The following is a 19758-nucleotide window of genomic DNA, read 5'->3' as shown; positions in this document are numbered from 1 at the left end:
TAGTCAGAATTTGTGGAAAGACAGGGAGAAATTACAGATGAGTTGGTCTACATTAGTGCTAAAGAGAGACAGGTGAGCAGACACTGTTGGTAGGCACTTCGCAGATACATTAACTCAGGAAGATTTGTATTATGCACCAAATTTACACAAGGTATAAGTAGATACATGTGTATATTAGTGCTGTACATAGATAAAAGATACATATATCTGAGGATAACTATGTAAGACTGGATAATTAGCTGGATAAAAGATACATATATCTGAGGATACTATAACTATGTACTTTTTAGATAGGTATTTATATACCATAATCATATATGCATATAAACATTGCAGGGAAACAAGGAGTGATTAAATATTGGCAGGGCACTGGGATAATAATAATAAGTAACTCTTGTATAGAATACAGATTTCTGTTAAACGTTGCAAAGAATGTACAGAGTCTTTTCCAGCTAGCAATCCGGAGAGCCCAGGAGAAGGCACAGAGTCAGGAATGAATGCAATCACCATCCCGTATATTGTATGAAGCTTTGTGGTCTCTGTACAGTCACAGAGACTGTAGCATTAGGGGGAATAAAGATGATAAAAAGTGTCATCTCAAGCTGATTGCCCAGTGCAGGTAAATGTGAGATGACGTGGTGGGGGAATAAAGGAAAGGGAAATAGATAAGAGAAAAGACAGAAAAGTGCACACTGAAGGGCTCTAGCTTTGGACTCCGTTTCTCTTGAAGTGAAATGAATTTGTTATGACCTGATGCCATCCAGCTGAGCATGTGGTGATCCCTGGTTTGCGTCAGCTTGTGCAAACAGATGACAGCGAGGGCTACTATAAAAGCGACAGCCTGGGCAGTAGGAGCACATTACCTCTGAGCACTGCCCTCTCCTGCCTGTGTCTAGGAAAGCAGCTCCTGCCTGAAAGGTAAGCAGCATCTCCTCTGCTCATTGTACTCCACATGTGCTCCTTTCCTAACTTCTATACATCCAGGCTGCTGGATATACAAGACAGATACCGACTGCTAAATTTAAAGTGTGGACCGACTGCAGTAATCTGTGACTCTGGACTGTTTCTTTGGCAGCATGTACTTTACAAAGCAGAGATCTGCCGGTGCAGACAGACACAGGGCAGGAATGACAGATCGGGGCTCTGCGCAGGCTGCCTTGCTTCCTTATGGTGATGCTGATGAGTGCAGAAACCTTGCAGCTCTTTAATACTTTCTAACATCTAATGAAACTATTTCTAGAAGCTTGACACAAAGCAGATGTACTTTATAAGCAGACGTTTCTGCATTAAGATGCTTGCAATTTATACGTTAGCTTTTAATGTGGTTATCCATCCTGATTGGGGCTAACCTGCCCTTCTCATGTAAAGATGTGACTCGTAACCTATGGAAGGTTAGGGATCTCTGCCACACATTGCTGTGCTAATAGTATCTGGAAACTACCTAAAAGACAAAGCAATGGACAAATCTAAAACAGGGAGATACATGTACTAAAGGCACTGTATCTTCTAATAAGGATTCTCATCCACCACTACAGCGGTAAAACTTTGATGCTGGTTTGCCATGTACAGCAAGTACAAAAATGACAGCACATGGGGACCACTCAATAAAACAGAAAGAAATGGCAGTAAAAGTGGAGTTGTTGTAATCAGCTTTCATTGTATGCAAAATATTAAACAAGGTTTCTTACTTGTTGCTGCACTTTCCTTAGTATATTCTTTTCTCCAGTTCTAATGAATCAGCCTCTGCTGGAATTCAATTGCTATCAACAAACATATCATCAATCATATTATATATATTCTAGCATACATTTGTTTTGTTGATTTACTTTTATTGACAATAATGCTAACTTTGAGGCACTGAATGAAAGAGAAATATGTATTCAGTTTAATGCCAAGTGACGATGCTTTGTTAGATACACTATAGAACTACAAGCGTGTTTTGACAACAAAACATTGCTACCTGAATGTATTCAGCTGGAAGCTAGCCATATACAGGGAGTGACGTGATTTCAGAAAGCAACTAAGAATTTTTGATGATTTGATGGAAGGAACTTAAAGTTAACATATTGAGGTCATTGGGTAGTATACCATCAACCTGTTTGTAGGCAATATAATACAGTGCCATATTACTACCCTAAGGTAGCAGTCTATTTTCAACAGGATAGCTCAAGGACATAAGATTTGCAAGAATATTTATCGCCATGACGATGTGATCCTTTTTTAAATGCCAGTTTTAGATTGTTTATGGAACAAATAAAACTGAAACATTGTGCAGTTGTTTAGAGCAACCAGATTCTTTGCTGTAGATACAACTTGACTGGTTAAGATAGGCAGCTGTTCCAGCTTTGTACGGTTTTCTTTGCTCTAGCTTTTGCTAATTAGCCCTTTTATATTGGTTACTGTAATCCTCATATATTGGTATTACGAATTACAGGATTTCTTCCTAAAAAAATTGCGATGGAAGACTACACAGTACATGAAAATGTTACTAAGTAAAGGCTTGCAATGGCAAAGCAGTCATCCACCTTCTCCATTCTCTGTACATTTCACAAACTCAATGCTTACCATATACCTTTCTGTGGTGATGAGACATATATTCAGACACAATATTCAGATATTAAACCATAATAACATTTCATACGTCAAAGCCGGTCTAAGCTCCAAAATCTGTTTACATTTCCACCATATAATTTGGTAATTATGTGAATTGATTTCAAGATGTTGGAAGTGAGAATACTTTTGTAACCCTTGAGAAAGGATGCTTTTGGCGCTGAAATGTAATGGATATTGATGTACTATTCCCTTATTAGATAAACCTAAACCAATTCTAAGTATGTAAGACTTGTGAGAGGTACACTCAGAAGTATACATTATCCTTTTTGCTATTTTTTACTATTTTTTCTATCTCTCTGACCATCTAAGTAATCATTCATCCCTTTTGACATCTACGCATCCATTTACAGTATATATTAATTTGTCCAGCCTATACCTTTAATTTTGTGTGCAAGATAATGTTTAGGCAGCACTCGAAACCAAACAAAAACTTACACATGTAGACTTATTAGCCGTGGTATTAGCTGGTAGTAATAAGGATAAATATCTGTTGTTGACTGTAGATTGCTGTGGATTGCACTTCTGTGCCATAATATATACTATACATGCCCTTATCATATTGTATGTTACTTGCCTTATTGTTCCAGGATTTTATCGTCATCATTTAGTTACATTAAGTTATCCTCTTAACACAATGGTTCTATAGTTTAGTGTATGCTTGTAGTATCTTTTATAATGAAGAAATAATGTTACTTTAAAAATATTTCTGGGGCTTTTTCTGAAGAGTGCAAAGCTTTGATCTTTTGCTTACTGATTCTCAAGCATCAAATACTGATGTCAAAATGGAATCATGTCAAAATATTGGTAATTATGATATTTAATGATATTGATAATTAAGCCAAGTGACAAGGAATGTATTTAATCTCTCCTTTAGCTATGTACAGTGGAATATGCATCTGTGTACTACTTGCTGTGCTGTCTGCAAGTTCCACGGGACAGCAAACAGTGGGCTCTATGAATGAAGATCCTGGGGCCCGTGAACTAGAACAGCAGAACATATTACAGCACCCACGACATATCCGTGCCTCCTCTTCAGGCCAGTTAAAGCCCCTCCAGCGCATTGATGGAAATGGTGACCAAAAAGCCATTTTTGGAGCAATGTTGGCTAAATATCTTCAGACCAGGAAAGGTAAGATGAGGCTTTTTTTGTGTCATATTCCTCATATTTATCCAGCTCACGTTACGTTTTCATGTTCAAATTAGTTTTCCCTCATTGGCCCAAATGAGGTTAAATGACCAACTCCATTACAATGATGGACCAACATTTTTTTATTTATAACCAGTAGAAGTCATCATTAACAAAAACGATTAACTACATAGTTACATAGCTAGAAAACTTCCAAAAAGGAAGACATGCAAACCAAAAGTATCTAACATAACTTCTAGCACATTTCATTTGCAGCCATTGTTCATTGGTCAAAAGGTTATAATAGAAGATGGGTCAGTGTCGAGTCTTTGGATATGAAAGTAGTTCAAAGTGTGTAGGTAAATGGAAATAATAATATACAAGTAGATATATAATATTGTTTTATAACTTATTTTTGGTATTCCAGTCAGTAAAATTTCCATTTTGCACCATGACAGTTTCCTTTACCACATGCCAAAAAAACAGGGGCCACATGCAGGGTAATTGTGTCATAAATGCCCCATACTAAAAATACCGTCCAGCAAGCTATTTACCAGTTATAGTCGGCTGGTGTACATGTGCAGTTTTCAGTCTACCTGATAATATAAAATATAATGTTGGGTTCTTTACACATCAAGTCTTAACAGCTATTCATACATATAATACAAACATGTAGGATATCAAATTAACTATTTTAACCTTAATATGTAGCATCTGAGTGAATATTCTGTTTGCTATAACCTATGGACAGAGCAACCAGCTGGCCAGACTAAGACAACTACATTACTTGGTCAAGGGGATGCACAAAATTACATACAGGGTGCTAAACAAACTAAGTAATTGTTATTATCGCTGAAAATATTATGTTGATGTCCAGACAGTAGAAAAAAAAACTCTTCAGTGCTGGCAACATCAGTGTAGCGATACGTGTAGTTGCCTTCTATGTCATTTGCACATTCCTTGGAATGTAAAGGTCATTAAACAATTGTTGCATTGACATCACACGTAACAAAATAACATAGAACTAATTTTTTTTTTTTTAAAGTAAAGACAAAATGGGTTCTATGCTTATTTATAAGGCAATTGTAGCATGTAGGCATTTTTATTTACGTGTATTACCAGGGAAAATGTGAGGCAGTATGACATGCAAATATTGCATCAAACCTTAGCTTCTCAGTTCTCAGTTATAATGAAACACAAGTAAATGGGGTCAAAATCTATGCTTTCTTAACTGCTGCTTTTTGCACAATGTCATGTAGCTGAACTGCACTGATGGATTAAAAAAATCTTCTGTGGACTATCCCATTACCAGCTTCCCTCATTAACATTTGACAGCTTCCCTCATTAACATTTGACCTTATTTCCATGTATTTTCAATACTGGTGTTTGTTTTTATCGGTTTTCTTCACAGCCATTCCATAACCCCTGTCTGCATGTAAGTGTACAACCTCTACCTAAAGCAATATTTTATTAGAATGTGGAGCTTGGAAGGCTGGGTGAGTCAGTTTCCAGCTTCATGTCTTCGATACTCCACCAACAACATCTCCTTAGACCGAAGAAGTCAAGCATGGAAAACTCTCTAATAGAGTGCTTGAAAGATGTAAGAAATTGTCACATAGTTTAATTGTTCAGCATCTACCAAAAACTGAAATATCCCTTTTGGATACACCGATAGACTGATATTTTGTGTCTTTGTCCTGGACAGCCAAGGACATTCATTTGCTATAATTGTTAAGGATTCCTACATGGAAAAAACAGTTTGCTCCTATAGATGCAGAGGTGCAGAAGTGTCACTCTTTCTCATGCAGAAGATCTACTTGTCTCCTTCTTTGTAAACTCACACAAGCACTGCCTTACATCGTGCTTCAATCCTTCTGTATTCTTTATAATTCTTAAAGTGTATTTCCACTACAGGCAAATTGGGATAATACCTACTTTATATTTGTTACATGTTCCCATTCACTTCACATTATATTTTTTTTAAATGCTGCTTTCCTTTTCAAGTGCTTTTTTACTTTATAATCCTATCTAGCTTCTCCCCTATGTATAGTAAAGGAGGGGGCTGTGGGAAGTTATGTTTGCTATGATTAACCCTGTCTATATTGTGCTGACAGATTTTGGTATCAGTTTTAAACTAGATTTGAACACCACCTGTCCTAATACTGGCTCACACCATGTCCAGACCAGATCTGGAGCAGCTCTGCAAATGCAGTGCAGTGCGCTTTTTTGACGCATTCCGGTGCATTGTTTTTTTTTTAGCTTAACATGGCCTTTCAGGTGCAGTCCAGTGCATTTGCATGCTTTTTTATGCATTTGCATGCGTTTCAGTGCAGTCCGGACTTAAGAAAGTTAGACAAGCAATCATTTTTGTGGCTGGACCAGAATGGACTGCGCTGGTGTGAACAGAGCCCAGAAAAACCATAGGGATACATTGGGATGCGTTTTTGATACAGGAACAAACTGTTATGGTTCGGACATGGTGTGAATGAGCCCTAGGTAAATAATTAGAAGCCTTGCTTCTGCTTTGTATCTTAAATACGCGTTAAGTTTTGAATTGTCTGGTAAAATATGTTTTGCCATGAAGTAAACAGAGCTATTATTGCACTTTGTCTTATAAAAACATATTTAAGTAAAAAAAAAAACTTTTCTTGCTTCAACAACCTAACTAGTTATGGAACATCCACCTTTATTATTAAAGGGTAATTCCACTTTCCCAGGTGAATTTGGGAAAATGAAATTACCGCCTCCAATCTGGCCCCCTCTCCGGCCTGCTATACTACCTTTGGGCGAATGCTCCTTCCCCTCCACCGGTATGGTTGTAATAAACCCTACACCATACTGCCATGTAGAACAGCCCTGAGCTGTGACCGTGCTCACCCATGAGCTTCGTGCTTCTCATTGGTCTGCACAGTCAGAAGCGCTTCTCATCAGGTGACCACGCTGACCAATGAGTGCTTGCCATTTGCAAGTGAAATTCAAAATTCAAAGCACAAGGCTGTGCTACATGGCATGGGTACGGATAGTATACCCGCACTGGCGGAGGGGAAGAAGTGTACGCCCAAAGGTAAGTATAGCAAGGGTGGGAGAGGGGGTCGGATAACACACTCATTTAATCCCTTAAATATCTGTTCAGGTGTATTCATCCTCCATTTTCATTTTTACTGCTAGATCTAGACTTGTATTGAGTCTCTCATGTCTCTTTACAAAGCCACCTATGCTGTATCATTGAAAATTGACATAAAGTAATGCTACTTTCAAATGTGTTAAAGTTAAGCTAAGCAGGAATCCCTCAGATTTCATTTTTACCTAATTATCTCCATTTTAAGACCACTAATCATAGTGGCAGTGATTGAATGAAGTCAACTCTGATGTCCCTTTGACCTACTGTAAAAACAAACTGAACTCTTCCTGGGGATTTACAAGGATATGTCAGATAACAACAGTTTGGCTATGAGCCTTTCCTGTTTGGATGTGTCTATACAGGCACATAAATCCATATATAATGCAGAAATACTTCAGCTTCCACCTTTTCGTTTATAAAGGGCAGCAGTTCTACCTCAGCCCTTCAGGCATTTACTTCTGAACGGCCAGACTTTAGCAAATATTTCCATTACTTGCGCTGGCAACCTTCTTCTGTTGGTCTCTGACTACTCCCCATGGTCGGTGATGAAAACATAGGTATAGTTTTGCCAGAAAACTTGCAAACATCAAATGAATACTGAGCAAACTCTTTTGATACATTGGGGTTGAATTACTAAAGGCAAAAAGGCTGTACACTTTGCAAAGGGAATTTTTACTTTGCAAGGGAATCTTCACGTAGGTTAGTGAATGTGGTGGAAATTGACTTTACGAAGAATACCCGAGTACACGCAAGGAAAATTAAAAAACTGATAATTATTTTTTTTGCTTAAAGGAGAACTATGCGGTGAGTGCTTTTCACTCACCTCATAGTTCTAGCCGACCTGTGACAATGAGACTGTCACAGGTCGGCTCAGTAGATCGGGAAGTGAGCGAACACTTACCGGCGTTCGCTCACTTCACGATCCTGTCACGGCTCTCTGCTGTGACAGGGAAGGGGCTGGATTCCCCCTTCCCCGCTCTGATCCTCCAGCGCTGACTGGCGGAACGGACGGGGGAGGGGGCGGGTACAGCTAGCTCTGCCTCTAGATAGACAGAGCCAGCTGTCACTCACGCAGCTGGGCGGATCCAGACATAATTGTCGGCATCCGCTTCAGCTGCAGATTCTCAGTATACCGCGAGCTGTAGCTAGCATACCCCCCTCACTGACTTCACTGGTTTCCAGGAGCTAAGCGGAACACTCTTGCTGGCATCCCCCCCCAGCTCCTGGCAACCAGTAATGTAATTGAACTGGGCTGGATGCCTGACAGACCGTGTGCACCCCATTCCCCCCTCCCGCCCCGGACCTGCACTACCAGCAGCTTTAAAAACAAGCCAGTGAGGCAGGCAGACACAATTTTTCACATTTCAGAGGTTCACTTTAAAACCAAACTTCACATATTGACATAGTTTCTAAATATGCCCCTTAGTGTGCCCATCCATTTGGTAGCTACTTTTGAATTTTGGTATGCAGCTATAAAATGTGATGAACATACAAGGAAGCACAAGTAGACTAATTATTCATTTATTGTGAATGTCCTTCAGTAAAGCATGTCATTAAAATAAGATGAGGTTTAGTAGACTTTACAGTATTCATTGTTAATTCATGCTCAATTCCTTAGCGGGAGAAATCATCAGAGGAGAAGTAGTTAGGATGGAGATGATAGTGCATACTGATATTGTCTTTTTTATTCAAAGTTTGTTTCATGGTGAAAATGTATTAATTATCAGAAACAAGTAGATGTGCTATTGCCTGAGGAGACAAGTGAAGAAATGGCTCACCTCCTTAACTAGTGCTTGTTTGAAGATGCTGCTTTTTATGGAAGTCAAATATTGTCTTTTAGGAAACTAAAAGGGCTTTTAACAGAAAATATTAATTACATGAATGTTTTCAACACTACTAAAATCATTTTTTCATAGAAGACAGCATCATTCCTTATGAAATGCATCCATACAAAATAAAGACATATGTCTTACAAATGTAAATATTTGGTAAAGTAACACAGTTGATACAGTAACTCACTAGTTCAAAGCATATCTAAATCCGAAATTAAAAAATTAATATATTGCAGTTTACCAATCCTTAAATGTGGTGGCTGCATTCATTTTCTTTATTATGCCTTTTCTCATTAATCTTCACATGGTAATCAGTAGGGATGCACAAATACTTTTCAGATACCAGTGCCGATACTTGGCATTTTCATGAGAACTACCAGGGTTGCATCGATTGCAGCTGGGACCTAGCTCTGGCGCTCCACCACTATCCTGAAATCATTAGTCTGTATTGTTGTTAAAAAGCTGTCACATGACAATAAACAAAAATGTATCAGTACTTGTACTTTCAAAAATGGTATTGGTGCATCACTTATATATATTTATAAAAACAAAATCGTACATTAAAACAGAGATGTACAAATTCCTGGAGCTCCGTGTGCTCCTTGCGAATGACAGCTGCCTCCTAACTTTTGAATTTTTCTCTAGTCTAGTCTTGGAGCTCAAAAAGTATCGATGCATTCCTAGTAATCAGCCAATAACACACTTCCTGTCTCAGGGTGACTCCACTCTGTGAAGCAGCAATGGAACTGCCCTTGGACAGCAGCATTGTCAACCTGTGGAGAGGGTAGTGTTGGATGTACCAGCAGATTTAAATGGACTTAACTAACAAATTAAACCCGAACTTCAGCCAACACTTTTTAAGCAGTTATAGCAACAGTTTGTTTTCTTTTCTCCTTTTGGGGTAACGATTTTACATAAATGAATAAAAGCTGACCATTGTAAGCATTCCCTGTCAGTGTTAAATGCTCTGTCTCATACCTCCATCTGCCACCTTTGCTAGACAGTTTGGTCTGTTAAAAGAAGTTGAAAAAGAACTTGTCGGTCATTCTCGCTGGATCACCTGTGAAAATAAGGCAAAAAGCCTAAAAAGAGAAAACTATAGCAGCACTGACATCTAAGAATTGGAAATTCATAATATGTTAAGGCGTATTTCCAATTTTGCAGTCAAATTTAGGAAAACCCCTCCATATGTTCATCATGTGTTCCTGTTCACACAGCATACTGAAAAATAACTTTTACCTTTTTAAATGTTTTGATAAATCAGACAAGATGGCTTATTCCAAGTTTTTCTTAGCCCTTTCACAGTGATCTGTCCTAATAGAAAGACTTGGGACTGAAATTTGAGGATTGTGTTTTTTTAACTGATAAGCTTCATTAACATACAATGCACAAGCCACCTCTGAATGGACGAGTACCCTCACTCATCACAGCCCCTCCTAACATTTAAAAGAAATAGAAGCACAAAGAAATTTTAACCCCTAAAATCCTAACCCGAGTAAAAACAAATGAAACTGCCAGAAGCATTTTTTAATTAGCTTACGCTATGTAAATAGAAACATGTAACAAATATAAAATAGATGTTATACCAATCTGGCTGCCAAAGTGGAAATATACTTTTAGTTTTTGCTTTTGGGTTTGGATAAGCTTTAAGTGCTAACAGGGTAATCAAAGATAAGACTTCTGGCATTGTTAGATAAAATCAAGAACGTACTGGGCCAACTCGCATAGAAGATTTTCAGAAGTACAAGTTTTCTATTCTTGCAGCTATCCATTTATAACTTAGATTTGAATCTATTGAAAATTCATGTAGTTTATTTAATTGAAAGTGTTACTTTTCTTGATAGTCCAAACTGGTGCCTGAGAGATTATCACTCACTTCCTGTTAGTGTAGACTAGCATCTGTCAGTGACAGTACCAGAGTATTTTAGAACTAGGAGTATACAGAACTGCACACTTCTTTTTTTTTTAAATTAATGTTTTTTTGGCACAGGAAACAGGTTGAGGAATATTCATCTACAGATTGTCGATTTCTAGGCACTCATCTATATAGAAGGGTGGCAGGCAATATACATGAGCGTCTGGGGCAAACACTGAAGAACCCAGGCATGTCTAAATGCCTTCCTTTCTCTGCTTGTTCACTTCAAATATATGCTCTCTTCACAGAGCATGACAAACCTTTGACGCATTGACAGCTGAGCAATATTCATATCCTGTAGAGTAGAGAATACAGCTTATAGAATAAACCCACCCTGTTGCCTTTTATTCATGTGCCATTTGGCATTTACTCATTTTGGTATAATTCAGTACTTTCTTGGTATTTTTCATGAAGCCAATTCAATTTAATTATTGAGTACCTATTTCTTATTGGAGCTTTTAATGAAAGCTTTCATCAACGCTGAATTTCAACTTCCATCTGACAGTTATTTTTGTTTGATGCTAAATTCCCTTTAGCCTGAGCAATGAATGTGCTGCTGACAACTTCTTTATGCATGTGTTCCAAGGTAAGCATACCGAAAGAGAATTGCTTGTAATCAGTCTGTGACACTCTGTCCAGCTTCCTGCCCACCTCACTGATGTCACTGGTTGTCAGGAGCTGGACGGGATGCTGGCCAGATCGGCCGAGGTTGCTAAGAGCTTACTAACCTGGGACGCTGGCCAGAAAGTGGATGGCAGGCATACCTGTCTTTTCCTACAGTGACCCAATGAGATGCCACTTGAGGCAACGGCGGCATCTCATTGAGAAAATAATGAGATGCCTGATTATAGGGATGGTCCTCCTTGTAAGAATAATCTGAAATGAACATCAGCTCTGAATAGTGGAAGAATAGAAATCAGTTGCCCTTACTAATCATAACTGTCTATGTGTCTGTGTGTGTGATGTAGTAAGCACCTGCCTACATTAAAGTAGTATTAAAATCTCAAACATTTTTGCAATAATAAATCCAGATCAAACAAATATACATTGTCCAGCAAACGTATTTCTTTACATTTTTGGACAGGGACAGTGGCAGGGCAGTCTGCAGCAGCTGTCCATCTACTAGCTTGGAGAAGGAGGAAAGAGGAGCAGGGAGTGTCTTGCTGCACCTGGGAGTTTGTGAAGACACACACAGCTTACTAGGACACACAAGGGTGGCTCCATAGGACCCAGCAAAGTAAAGGAGCCACCGTAAAACAGGAAATCAGGGCCAGTGCTCAGGGGACCAGCTGATTCTGCAGGAATCTAAAACTTTTAAACATTAAGAAGCAACATCCATTGTAAGTGGTTTCATCAGCATTTGAAATAGCTCAAAATCCTTTTAATTTGTGATGTAGAACATTGTTTACTTATGTATATAGTATATGTACATAGTATATTTAAACAATGAACTTCTGTTATTTGCTCCCCTTTGGCCTGTTTGATATACAATTTAAAGTGTTTTATTATATCTGTTGATGTGTAAAACAATGAAGATATGCAGGTGAATTACACCACAACTTAATGTATGCAACTGCTCACTACCTGTTTTTCATTTACTATTAAGGCAGGACCACTTCACATTAAATGTTACCTTTTTAATAGAGGGGAACTGTGAGATGGGTTGGCTTTTCTATATACTAAACTCCTATTCTTCTGTTTAAATTCACAATGGCAGTGACATATATACCTGTATGTATTTGACATTCAACTCTCTGCATTCCCTGGGCAAAAGGACTGAAGCAAAAGCAAATTAATTCAGTGGCCTCATTTATTAAATATACTCCCGTGGCACATCTTAGGGCTTAAAGGGAACAAGCTATTCATTGTAGAGATGTCCTTCCTGATAATTAATTATGACAGATATAGAACTTAGGTTGACATGTATTATAATCCTGGTGGCTCACCCCTGATAAATTATAGATTCCATGTACATGGGCTTTCCTCAGGGCATTATTTGGAAAAGGCTTATTAGGGCAAATAGTGACTTGAGAATCCAGGACCTGGTAATGAAAAACAGTTGAGACACAACCTATAGGTTAAGTGCACAGTGTATTAAAGCACCTAACTGCTTATTGCTCACAATGAGTTTTGTTTACAAACATACACACATAGTGCATACAGTAACTATTTAAGAGGGACAGCTTAGCAATAAAAGCGTATGATCTTATAGAGAACTTCATTGGATCTAAGTATTTCCTTTTAGGGGTGCAGTATGATTAAAAACTCTCATCATGGTGTACAAGGAAATGGAATTAAAATGAATGAATAGTGTTTTTCCATATTTTACATTCAGTAGTACAGCATTCCATTTTGTTTTAAATAATTCCTTTTTTTGACAGGTAAATTAAAAAATACTGAATACAATAATTTCATATCTACCCTTTTCAAGTGCAAGTCTGGTACTTTGTGGTTCCTAATAGCTGGTTTACTGCTGAGTTGTGATTACAGACCTAATAACAGTATCTCATGTTACATACACATAGCTGGATGAGTCAGATGAATAACAGTGTCATCTAGATCTTTAGTCTGCAAGAGCAGTAAGAAAGTGCAGAGCTAGTGCTGTGCTTTCTTAGTAGACAGCCCAGCATGCACTGTGTACACTTAAAGTGTATGTATAGCCCAAACTGTTTTGTTTTATTTTTGGATAAAGTAGGGAAGGGTTAGAACCTCTGTCAAGCTTTACTGCACTCTGGGGTTCTTTTCTCTTCCGAGTGGGGGGAAAATCTGCAAAAGGAAAACAGACAAAACTAAAAAGCTGATAGAAGTTCTAGCATACTCCCCTACTTAACCTAAAATGTATTTTTTTTATTTCTATTTATTTTCTTCACTTCCTGTCTGGTGAAAAACCTGTGGGAGAAGAAGTAAGTGGAAATCTCTCTAAATCCTGGACAGCAGTAAAACCTGATTGGTGTTCTAATCCTTCCCTATAACCTATTCAAAAACAAAATGTTCACTATAGATACACTTTAAGCATCAAAACAGCCTAGGTTCATACTTTGAGCAATTTGTTTTTGGAGCATTTTTTACATTTTCAGGTGTTACCATGGAAGTCTCTAGTGCCAAAAATGCAGGATCCTGCCCCAAAGATGCGCCTGTACTTTTTGTAGCCTGACAAGCGGCTACATATCTCTCAGATGTAAACAGGCCCCATAAAATACTTCTAGAGCACTTTTAGAAATGTGTAACAGATCGCTCAGGTGTGAACAATAGCATTAAAGAGAAACTGTATCCTTATCTTTAAAATTACAACAAAGACACCTTTAGAAATACTGACAATCTACAAACAGATACTTCTAGATAATTGCCGGCTTTATATTCTTTACATACCTTATTTTTCTTTTCCTCTCCATTCTTCTCATGGTGGTCGTTTTCACTAAGGGCAGATTAATTCATCTCCCTTTACTTCCTTGAACTCTGGCACATGTGACTAGGACATGTGACCATCAACATCATCACAGAAAAAAAAAATTTCCCTGAGATCCCACAATTTTTGCAGTTTACCCTCTCGGGATGCATCTTTTAGGTATGGGCTACATCATTAATGCCTATCAGTAATTGTAAATAAAAGTAAAGTATGTTTAACTAATGAATGTACAAATAAGTTTTACAACTACATCAATTTACTGCTGCAGTAAATGACCATAACATAATTGTAGTGTTATTTCTTACATTGGCTGTAGCAGCAAATAACATATGGGACCAATGTCATCAACTGTATAGAAGGCTGATGGATTTTCTCAGTCTATCTAACTGGTATAGATCCCTTCTGAAACGTCACTTTCGTTAAAAGAATAATAAAGCATATAATATTGCTACAAAGGCCATTTTTTTATTTAAGGTTATACACCATTGAGGTACGAAAAATGTATTTGCCTGCTAGTGTGATTGTCTTTCAGGTTTTTTAAGAAGTTTGCATTTGGATACAAGCAAAATGTGATGCATTCCCACAATAGAAATTTCCTTTTCAGTGAGATAATTCATTAGGGTTAATTACTTCTAAAGAGATCCAGACACAGACCGCAAAAATGTGCACTAGGTGGTTATAATGAACCATTCCCATTTATGTCTATGAAGGTTCTCATTCATCCAGGTCATGGTATACCTGTAAAAAATAAGTCAAGGCAACTGAGCTTGCTGTATTATTGAAGACACATACAATGCTGTTTTAACATCTCTCTCTAGGCAGGTTATTAACACCTCCTAGCTCCAATTATGCAAATAATCAACACTTGGTTGCAATTATGTGGGTTGGAGCAACATTCACCATATTTATTTCCAGATAATTTTTGTACAAGTCCTTCTGATTAGAGAAAGCTGATTGGATGACCAGTGAAATGTCTTCAAGAAAAATACAGCAAGTTCAGTTACCTCGACTTATTTTTTACAGAAATTCTCATTCAGGAATCAGTCTGGAAAGGATATGGTGAAGCAAACAGCTTTATCCTTCCAAACAAAAACAGGTAGGAATCTGCAACAGAGTTTGTTAAAACCCTTGTAGTGCATATTGATCACCCAGAGAGGATTGTTTTTTTTCTCAACAAAATTGGACTTACATTTTAAATAAAAAACTACATATTGTACAAGGTGTACAACTTACAAGTGTCTATAGGTATTAGGGAAATGTAACACATCATAGTTAATGCAAACAGTAAAAGTAAAAAATTTAAAACAGAGCTCTTTACTGATGGTTTACACAGCAGATGCTGTACTTTTTTTTCATCCAGATACGACATCAGATGCTGGATTAACAGCAGGCGCATGCAGCAAAAAACATATTTTATTTATGCATGTCAAATTCATTTAAAATACAGGGAATCTCGTGTTTGGCATTGCCTAAATTAGTAGTAGAGGCATAGGGATGTATACAGCTGCCAGAAAAGCAACTCTTTTATCTTTGGCTGCCACTATGCAGCAGGCTTGTCTGCCATTTTGCCTTTGCTCAATATTATATTTCAAGATCTTATGAACAGTATGGATTATGATAGGCATGTGAATTTGTGTAACACTGCAAAACAAATCTTACACAGACAAGGAATATGGATAGACAAGTCACCAAGGAAACAAATTTACTTAAAACTGTGAATAAGCTACACAGACCAAGTAATATACTTAGAGACTCTGGTGACAACAATTTTGAGCTTTACAGATGTAAGCACAGTTTGCTAGCTTGTTTGTTTCAACTGTAAACTGCCTCTGATATTCAAAACCAGGTAAAGCCACTCCAGGCACCGCTATTTGACAGTAGGGTCCCCTGAGAATGCAGCAGCATATGGTTTTGCAGTAATGACTGGCCCCTCACACCGCCCCCACTACTTTAGCAAACCGAGCCCTTCAGAGGAAGGATCCTTCACGATGTTCAAGTAGTCTTTCGGTCCACCCATAATTTTCACTCTTGGTTCACTTTGTCATTGCTAGGAGACAGTTTCTCAATAAATGCCTTGGACAATAACCATGGGGAGCAGCCACAACTTGCAAACTTCTGCTCTAACACTTGCTTTTTAAAAAAAGCACATGGGTTCTACCTTAAAAAACTCACACGTGCTGGATAGTTTCTTCCCAAATTACAGTGTTACACTCTTAAGCCTCTTTGATACCCACTCTTTTCCAAGGTACAGGCTATTCTGACATCCAGACATGTGCCTTGAGTACAGACACATGGTACACTGTCCCTTCTGCCATTAAGACCACACTGAAAAACAAAGTTCAGGTAATGAGTATTCACGCACTGCTCCACAGAAAAATGTTAACAAAAACCCTCTCTCAAAGGAGAAGGTAGATGCCATTTGTACATGATGGGTTTTTAACCAAATGCTTAAGAGGAGGGTTTTGCCAAGATAACTTGGTTTTGCCATGATATTCTCAATTCCATCTTTGCAGAAATTGTGAAGAATTTAGCCTCTAATAATGCCATTGTCAGAGTACCAAGAAACCAGACAGATACTATAGTGCAGGATTTAAAAAAAAAAAAATCAATAAACATAAATAGCAAAAAACAATGGAGAAAGTCCAGAATATCGTCAGTGCCAAGCCAGAGGTCAGATGCCAAAGCAGGTAGTCAGCTGAACAAGGTCAAGGAACACTGAGTGCAGAATGAATGGAAACAATAGTCGGAGCCTGGAACCAGGAGATCAGCCAGACAGAGCCAGGAGCATATGTGCTCCTATCATGTTTATATCAGGTCATATGCCCTTCTCACCTGAAAAAAACAAAAAATCAACTTCACCTAGGTACCGCGTGTAGAATAATTTTTTACATGTTTTTTACATTTATATCTCCATTTTTCCTTGGTGGAGGGGTATAAAAAAGATCTTTCATGGTAATTTTCCTGAAAGAGGGGTTATTTTCCCTCTTTTCCTTACACTCATTTTGCTATTTCATTGTTGTGTCTGATTCATTTGCTACTTGAGTACTTGGTATGGAATTTATCAATGTAGTTTTCACACAGGCTCTTCTTGCACTTGTCTTTGCTTTTTGTCTATTGTGTCTATTGTTTTCAAATATCATGCAACTGTCCTTACTTAGGTATAATCTTGATTTTTTTGTAATGATTATTTTTGTATATTTTTTGTAATTTTTTTGTAATGATTATTGCAGGTACATTAACTACTTTAGGATTTTAGGCATGGCAGACACATACTAAAAAAACTGTCAGGAGCAGCTGTCAAAATGCAGCTGCTCCTGTGTAGAAATAAATGTGCTGAGTCTGCAAGTGTAATTGGGTAAATACCAGGTAGCAGTATATTTACTGTATTATTCATATGTATATCAAGGGTGTGACCTTTGCAAATGACAACAGTCATCAGAAACATTAAAGTAAAAAGAAAAAATATTTTTTTAAATAAAATGTATTTCTGTATAACCTCGTATTAACCCTTAGTTAACCCGTATCACTCTTGATAACTCATTCCTTCCCCTCGCTTAGCTATTATTTTTCTGTTTACTTTTTCTTCTTTTTTTTAAACATTTGTTTCTTCTTTTTCATTTGTGTTGCCAATAGAACAAATGCATAGTAAAGAGTTTTTTTTTTATCTCCAAAGAACAGCCGTGCTTTCTTTTTTTATATTTTTTTTAAGATAACATATAAAATAAAATAATTATTAGAGACAATATTGGCAAAAAATCTAGTTTGTTACAAAAAAAAAATTTATGTATGACTTTTTTATCATAAGTAAAGGAAAAGCTTTTGCCAAATGAACAGGCCCATAATGGAAATGTAACCATCTAAGAATAGGGCATCTATTCTTAATTTTCTGGTAGCCTGCAAGCAGGCAACACTTCCAGGTGTGTGAATGCCTGCTCATCCTGCAGAATGCTGTAGCTCCTATTTCTGGTTTATTTGTCACTACAGAACATACAAGCCAGCGAGAGCAGCCATTTTGTGCAATAGGGGGAGCAGGTATTCAGGATATACTTTAGTTATGATAATAGCAGACAAGACAAATCTGTTTTTTTTGTTTTGGATAAAGTGGGGAAAGGTTAGACACTCCGTCAAGTATTTATTGCTTTCTTGTTTGCATTTGGGAGATTCACCCCTCTATTTGTACTGGGGACCATTGTCATTGAGAAAGAAAGTGATGGGATAGCCAACATTTTAAAGTTTTACCCAGAACAAGTGGTGAGGGAACATTTTCCAATGGGAACACTTGTTCAGGGGAAAACTATCTCAGAAGGAAATTATATTTAATTTGAGAGATTTTTCTAAATTCCTGTTGTGCCACTCACAAAGGAAATTAATGAAAATTTTCCCAAAGGTACACAGACAGCAAAAAACTAACCTGGTAGGGGTTTTAACCCTTTCCCACTCTACTATTGGAAGAGGCTATGCCAGTCACATATATTGATAGTCAGGAGAAAAAGGTAATGTTTACTTGTAATTTATTTTATTAATTGACTGATCGATATTTTGCTTTGTAGCAGGATCTTCTACAGGACGGTATGCTGTTCTGCCAAACAGACCCGTCATTGATCCCACCCACCGGATAAATGACAGAGATTACATGGGCTGGATGGATTTTGGTCGTCGTAGTGCTGAAGAATATGAATACTCTTCTTAAAACACCCTCACCTTTAATGCAGGCTCCATTTTCTGTACATACAAAATAAATTAATTTGTTGTCTTTACAAATCAGTGTTTTAAACATATATTTATTATGTACTTGTTGTAAATTTGTTTGTACAACTAAACAATGAAATACACACTTGCAGAATTTTCCAGAAAAGATTATCTTCTTAATTTCGTCTTTTTTCAAGTGTTTCTTTAAAGTTCTTTTCATGATACTGATATCCCATATTAAAAATTATTTCGTTTAACATCTCTTGTCAATCCAAGTGGCTGGGTATTACACAATAAACTGTAGATGAAAATCTGCCCACGTTCGACTAAATTAGCTTCCTGTAATGTAAGATTACTGTATATGTAGACTACACTGCTGCACAGGAACAAAATGTCAATGAAAACTACTAATAGGGGAGTGTAGGAAGAGCCAATGGTATGCAGTCATATACAATACTTACATCAATATATAGCATGAGCATTTCTGTTAATTAAATAGTTATTCAGATAGACAACTTTATAATTTTTATAGTTTTACCACCACTTTCTTGTTACAGCAGGATGTCTAACTATTACTGTGCTGTCCAATAGGCACAAGAGTTAGACCCAATGATCTCAGAGCTCTGTAGCAGAGTTGGTAGGACACGCCCCTTTCTAGTGCTGCATACAAGTCTGTTTGAGAACACTGTGGCTGTTAATCAGCTATGCTAGGATAGAGCACTGCCGTGTGAGGGCAGAAGTCAGTTTTTTCACCAAGGTAAAAAGGTTTTTAAGGTATTCACTAAACTGATAATCTAGCATCAGATGGTTTAATGTGTATAGCAAATTCACAAGTATAACCCCAATAGATATTTTCACCAATTTCTCTGCATTGGTCTTTCATTGTCTCATAATCATTGAACATTGTTTGCAATGGGGTTCATGGGATCAGTTATTAACACACAAACTCTGAACACTATACAGCTACTTCCACCGGCTGGTATCTAATTAGTGACCTGTACAGGAATCCATAGCAGTCATACTATCCAGCTTATTTAGTAAGTAAAGAAAAGACAA

General features: G+C 37.5%; 1 protein-coding gene across 3 annotated transcripts in view; it reads left to right on the top strand.

The window, feature by feature from the left end:
- CCK (cholecystokinin) overlaps positions 1-18957 on the top strand; it is a 39334-nt gene extending 20377 nt beyond the window's left edge. Inside the window, exons 1-3 of one of the 3 annotated variants that reach the window (XM_018561070.1) lie at positions 728-918; positions 3488-3742; positions 18567-18957. In XM_018561070.1, the coding sequence (XP_018416572.1) occupies positions 3490-3742; positions 18567-18703 (390 nt within the window). In that variant the 5' untranslated portion in view covers positions 728-918; positions 3488-3489 and the 3' untranslated portion in view covers positions 18704-18957. Of the gene's footprint in view, positions 1-727; positions 919-3487; positions 3743-18563 lie in introns of those variants that run through there. The other 2 variants (XM_018561068.1, XM_018561069.1) reach the window with 2 other exon arrangements.
- The last annotated feature ends 801 nt before the right edge of the window (positions 18958-19758 follow it).

The sequence above is a fragment of the Nanorana parkeri genome, unplaced genomic scaffold (assembly GCF_000935625.1).
Source record: "Nanorana parkeri isolate BGI_ZX_2015 unplaced genomic scaffold, ASM93562v1 scaffold498, whole genome shotgun sequence".
In the NCBI taxonomy this organism is placed as follows: Eukaryota; Metazoa; Chordata; class Amphibia; order Anura; family Dicroglossidae; genus Nanorana; species Nanorana parkeri.
This window is presented reverse-complemented; position numbering and strand designations above follow the sequence as displayed.